The following is a 6,194-nucleotide window of genomic DNA, read 5'->3' on the forward strand; positions in this document are numbered from 1 at the left end:
TTCCTGAGTCTCACCCTTGGGCTTCATTCTGACAGGAAAGGGAAGGAGGGACTTGACTGGGCCACAGACACTGGGAGGCTGGTGCGTAGGGCTTGTGAGTGCCAGATTAAGTACCCTTCATCCTGGACCTTCCCCATGCCTGTGCCAGTGTTGCCATCAAGGGGGAACCAGCTGAGCACAGCTACCTGAGAGCAGGGCAGGTAGAGGAATGGGCCACTCTAGCCTGCAGTGCCCCCTTCCTCCTGGTCCAGCACCCCCTCATTGTAAGGGCAGGTAATCCCAAGTCTCCTAATACGTGATCCTGTACCCCGGGCTCCACCACAGCATAATGGGTGGTCCCAAGGATGAGGCCAAACTGCCCCAGCCCTCTGCACCCAAAGGGTCATGTGCACTCAGTCAGTTCAGCCTCCCCTGTTGTATCTGGATGCCAGCAGTCCCCAGCAGGCCTAACACGGGACGACTGAGACCAGCACAGCCTGGCGCATGGAGTCGGTTCTCGATTCCTCTGGGTTGCCACGTTTCTGCTGCAATTAAACTGCAAGTCAGTTGAGGCCGGGACCTGGAGGGAACACAGCTCAGCAAAATCCTTGTGTCATGTCCTTGGATCACTTAGTAGCCAAGCAGTCAAGCGCTCCACCCAGGAGATGGCAGGGGCTGGGTGAGGTCAGTTAAGCAGAATCCTCCACACACCAGCAGCCCAGGAAGGCCTCTCCCTGGCACTGCCAGTGGCCTTTTAAATCTGGTGAGGATGGAGGGTAGGGGCTGATACTGACTGCTGCAGAGATCGTGGAGTAATAAGAGGCTAGTCCCCTTCTGTTACAAAGGATGGATCCAGGAGCTCCTGAGCCAGGACAAGCCTGCTGGTGAGCCAGCCAGGCCCGGCCCTCCCGCAGGGCTTTTCCCACCAGCTTCCCTCAACACAACTTATCTGCAGAAGGAGGCGCACCATCTCAGTTGATGGGAACCCTGTGCTGTCAGGACTTGACTGAGAAGCTTGACTTCAAGACACTGGTCTGGGGGGGGTGGGGGGTGCGTTACAGATGAAAGGCTGAAGGATACCATGATTTCTACATGTGGCATCACCTGAATTTCTCAAAAAAGGAGCCATAGGGTAACAGGGTCCTTGCCCAATTTGCTTGTGAATTCTGTAGCTAAAAACAACAGACGTTTCTTTGCCCTTACTTAAAATGGAATCCAGAAGCATTTTGCTATGAAAGGGTGCAGGGAAAGACCAATTCAATTATTAGAACAAGACACGTGGGGGTGGAGCCTATGCGTCATGGTTTCCAGATGCTCCCCAAGTGACTCTAATGTGCAGTCAGGTTCAGAACCACTCCTAAGAAAAAGAAGGGGTGAGGAGACAGGAGATGAAGGTGTCCAGAGGCAGGCTGAGTTGTCCCTTGACCTAGCTGGGCAGCAGGGCCAGGGCTCCTTGTGCATGCGAGGCCCTGCTCCACAGAGCTCTCAGCTTTACCAGAGAGGACCAAATCTGCTGGCCAAAGATCGAAGAGCACACGATCTACCCAGCTCAAGTGGGAAGTCAGGTCCATGCGGCCACCTGCACACCCAGAATTCACATTAACAGAACTAAAATATCCACGAAGATCATGGATCTCTATGGTACATAAAAGCCTCAAAACTAGAGAGGAAAAAAACCAAACTGGGAACCCAAGATGTCAAAAGGGTCAAAAGAAAATGAAGGGAGTGAGGGAGACCACTTCCAGAAGAGCCCAGAGAGGGCAAGGGCACCTCCACCACCATTCACAGAGCACCCAAACGCCTCTGCTTACAAACCTGAACCAGCTGCCTGGCCTCCACTGCGAGCACGCTGGAGAAGCTGGCACAGCCAAGGGGCTGGGGGCGGGGGCCACCCCATGGAACTGGGGGGCTGGCCTAGCATCCTGCCCTTGCCTTTAGTCTGTCCCAGATATCCCCAAGAAGTGACAGAAGCCAAGAGGCAGTCAGTGCACAGAATCCTTTCCTATGCAGGAATAAAATCTCAGGGTGAGTTTAGGACTCTCTTTTGGGCTCGTTTTAAAGGTATGTCTCTCCTGTGATCACTGTCATGCTGTTGTATTCCATTGTTTCAGGACTCTCTAAAATTGACTCCAAAACATTCTCTTTTCACACATCTGAAACATAAGAACACATGGAACTGGTGTCATCTTTAAAGGTGCACATCACACACACACAAAATTATAAAGAAAAACCCACCAACCAAAACAGAACACACGAAATCAAAACACGACCTAATTTCTGCACTTCTGAAGAAAACTGCCTGAGCTCCAAGCCACACACAACACCACACTAGGACAGTTTGCTTTTTATTATTATTATTATTGTTGTTGTTTTACAGTAAAAACAAATAGCTATGCTCTCAGCAAAACAAATTTAAAAAGAAAAAAAATCACAGAAATTTACTAACAGCATTTCAAGATAAGGCTTTTGAAAGATTTATTGAAATAAATTATCTCAGCCTAAACACGTACTCATCGCTCTATTTTCAGTTACTTCTCAACATCCTAAAAACTTTGTTATGTAAAATACATTTAACTTTGCCAATTTTAGGTAATACTGGATTCTTCCCAAAAGGACTACCATAAAACTATGCTTTCAAACATTAAAAAAAAAAAAACCTTAACCCAGTAGGACATAAAACTGAACTATGTAAGCTATGATTGCGTGTTTCAAACCCTTCAAGTGAAATTTGTCAAGGATTTGAAAAAGTTCAGATCTGGGTCTGCTCCAAGGCAGGTGGACGCAACACCTTACCTTTTAACCAACACAGTTATGAAAATGAAGGGTTCCAGGGAAGAAAGATACAAAAGGTATCATTTATTTCTTCAATGAAGCCCTCCAAGAAGTACTCTCCCATCCCCCAAAGACCAAACCCACAGCCTTTGGCGCTGCCTAATTGACTTCACCAAGGAATTAAAACCACGAACCAAAGCTTGCTGCTTAACCCTGTCAGTGCTGACCTTCTCCATGTCTGGGAGCAGGTGGGCAGGGGACATTGAAATACAGAGAGGAGAGGATGGACACGCAGGGCATACTCATAGATGGAGGAGCACCAGCATTAACTGAAGTAAAGCCAGCTCTGGACAGGGCTTGGAAAGTCCCGGATGTCCTGGGACACAACTGTCACCTCCTCACACCACATCCCTGGGCTTTCCCCTGCTCTGCTCCAGGTATCGAACCAAACACGGTTTTTCCATGATGCCCCGCCGGCCCAGGGGTCCAGAAGCCCGTAGCTCTGGCCTCACTCTGACATTCTGAATGCCTCCTCACTAAGAACAGCAGCTGGACAGCAGAAATTCCCCAGAGGTGTGGAGTCAGGCTCTGGCTGTCCATCTGCACGCTGCTTTGTATGGATCCCCCTGCCTCCAACCCCCATCTGCTGCACCACGCTTCCTGCCACGTTTGGAGCTAAAGACACCGGCATCTGTTATGACTTCTGCATAAGGCAGTCATGGACGTTGCCCGCTTCAGGTCTTTGGTTGCCCACTTCCTCCTGATCCTCCCCACCCCTCCAAAGTCCAGTCAATGCAGAAGAGATCATGCCTAGGGTTAAAATGTGCAGTGTTTCTAAGGGAAGAGAAATGTCACATAGAAAGTATTACAAAAAAGGATTAAATCTGTCAGCTGTCCAAACACTATTAAGACCACATGCTTTATACAGCGGTGATGCAGTCAAGCCCGCTTCTTCACACAGCAGGCACAACTGGGGACAGGCCTCTTCAGCAGGCCGGGCACACGGCTCTGGCGGAGGCAGCCGAGGAAGGCAAGGCAGCGCTAGGAGGCCTGCTGCTTCTGAAGTCTCCGCTCGGCCGCAGCGGCCAGCATCCTTCGACGCAGGGTCACGGGGTCAGAGGTTGTCCCTTCTGAGGGCAGGCAGCTCTCTGAGGCTGAGTCATCTTCAGAGCTTCTGTTCAAGAAACGCCTACCAAAAACCAAAGGTGCACGTGAGGGACCCAGGGAGCTCTGGAAGGCAGGCATACAAAAACACACAACATGCTTCGGTAATTCCCCCTTCCCCGTCAGGCTACGAAGCTGCCACTCAGCACCACCCCATAAACGAGACACCCCGCCCTGAACGGAGGGGCGGAAGGTCTCTGCCGTGGAGGCTACTCAGCCCCTCCCTCTCCTCCGGCCCCCCACCGCCCCCACAACTAACACACAGCGTGAAGTCTCTACTCACCAGGCTGGCGCTGGGCACCAAACCCACCCACGGGAACAAAACCCCAGCCCTGTCACCAAATGTTTAACTACCGAGTGCCTGCCAAGTCAAGAGAACACTCTCCCTCTGGCTGCCCCTACCCGGTGCTGGGCCTTGTGGGGATGTGGCCGGTGCTCCGGGGCTGGCCATGCACAGAGTGGCAAAGACGGAGGGCTCGGGAGCTGGGCACCAGGCTGGCATGAGGCCCTCAAGGCCTTGGTTTCTTCAGCTTTAAGTCTGTTTAATGGGGATAATCACCGTGCTCCCTCTTAGAATTAAGAGGAAGAGAGAGTAGCTAACATAAAGGGTCTAGACCACGCTGGCACAGAAGTGCTAACCACGGGAGTGTGAGTGAAAGTGCCCACCGGGGACGCTGGCAGCGCTAGCCAGAGGTTACCGGGTGGCCCAGTATTACCAGATCCTCTGGCTGGTGAAAGTGCCCATCAGGGACGCTGGCAGCGCTGGCCAGAGGTTACCGGGTGGCCCAGTATTACCAGATCCTCTGGCTGGTCAAAGTGCCCATCGGGGATGCTGGCAGCACTGGCTAGAGGTTACCGGGTGGCCCAGTATTACTAGATCCTCTGGCTTTTCAACAGAGACTTGAAATTGGAAACTGTAGGGAACAGGCGCTAGCTCTCCAAACCCAGCATCTATGGCAAGGGCTTTCAGGCCCCGGGCCTGGACGGCAGGTGCCCCCCAGTGGCACCGCGGACCTGCTCACCTCCGCGCCTGCTGCAGGAGGTCATCCTTGCGTTGCACCAGCATGCGCTGCCTCTCGTCTGCGGACTTGGAGAAGCGGCTGCCCCGGGCCTCAAAATCCTCCCCCTCACTGGGCTCCGCCTCCAGCTCGCCGAAGTCCAGCGCCTCCTCCAGCCGAGGACTGAGGTCCAGCGGCACCCGCTCGGTCTGGACACAGGAAGCAAGGGGTTGCCATGAGCAATCCAGTCCCCACCTGATTGGAGCCCCTCGTGATGCTCTTCTAGACCCTAAAGGAGACAGGCTGCCAGGCAGGGACCGACAAACACATGTCAGCAGACATGGGTTCCTGATGGGCAGGGCCTGACTCACCACGGCATGTTTAACATTGGGGAGTAAGTGAAGGATTACTATATGGAAAACAGCAGCACCTTGAAACTGTACTCTCGGAAGACACACAAGTTAACTACTAATTTGTTCTGGGAATTTTCTGTTCACCACTACTTACAGCTTTAAAATTTCAACAAGTTACCACATGTACTACACAAATTTTATACCCTCATTTGACTCTGAGAACAGGTAGGCAGATAAGAAGGGTAAATTCTTAGTATCTTTTTTAAAACAGACATGAGATACTGTGCTTGAGTCACAGGATGTGATAATGGGGCTCTCTCCATTATAGCTGCAGCTGTGAGGGTCAGGACAGTGCCCAAGGCCCTCCGCAGGCTCGGTTAGGGGCCGTCTGTGTTGCTCGGGCTTCCAGACCCAGGCTGGCCAGCATCAGCCCAAGGCGAAGACAGAGTTGAGGAGCAAGCGGCTGAAAGGCCTATTTTTAAGAGTTTCGGGTGGGAGCGCTTCTCCAGCTTCTCAGATCAGCAAGGGAGGAACTTCAAGAGAATCCTGGGGCCTGACTTACATGCCCTAGATGTTGGGGGACGTGGGGGCCGGTGATGACTAACACGCACCTGAGAAGCCTAACAGGAAGAAACTGGTTTGTAGCAGATTTTAAAAAGGCTTTGATGGGAGCAACTTTAAGGTCCGCCAACCATAAGGCACTGCTGTGTGTGCTCTGGGGAGGAGACATGGGTCCTACGGGAAGATCCAGCCCAAGGCTGCTGAAAGACTGCCCAAGAGGGCCACTGGAAGGGGTGAGGGGGCCCCATGAAGTAAGGGCTGGCTGTTGAAAGACAGTCCAAGTTCAAAGGAAGAATACTCAAGGTTTCTGGTGCTAGACAGGACAGAAAGATCTCTAAAGTAACAGCTGTAACACACCCACCCACCC

At 52.2% G+C, this 6,194-nt stretch overlaps 1 protein-coding gene across 1 annotated transcript in view; it reads right to left on the reverse strand.

Annotated features, from left to right (window-relative positions):
• Positions 1 to 2,308: 2,308 nt before the first annotated feature.
• Positions 2,309 to 6,194, reverse strand: part of AMFR (autocrine motility factor receptor, E3 ubiquitin protein ligase) — a 45,492-nt gene continuing 41,606 nt past the window's right edge. The window contains exons 13-14 of the mRNA XM_010861917.1: positions 4,938 to 5,122; positions 2,309 to 3,940 (exon numbers count right to left, since the gene is read on the reverse strand). Coding sequence (XP_010860219.1) covers positions 3,793 to 3,940; positions 4,938 to 5,122 — 333 coding nt within the window. The 3' untranslated portion in view covers positions 2,309 to 3,792. The remainder of the gene's footprint in view (positions 3,941 to 4,937; positions 5,123 to 6,194) is intronic.

This window comes from Bison bison, unplaced genomic scaffold, assembly GCF_000754665.1.
Source record: "Bison bison bison isolate TAMUID 2011002044 unplaced genomic scaffold, Bison_UMD1.0 scf7180017864473, whole genome shotgun sequence".
NCBI lineage: Eukaryota > Metazoa > Chordata > Mammalia > Artiodactyla > Bovidae > Bison > Bison bison.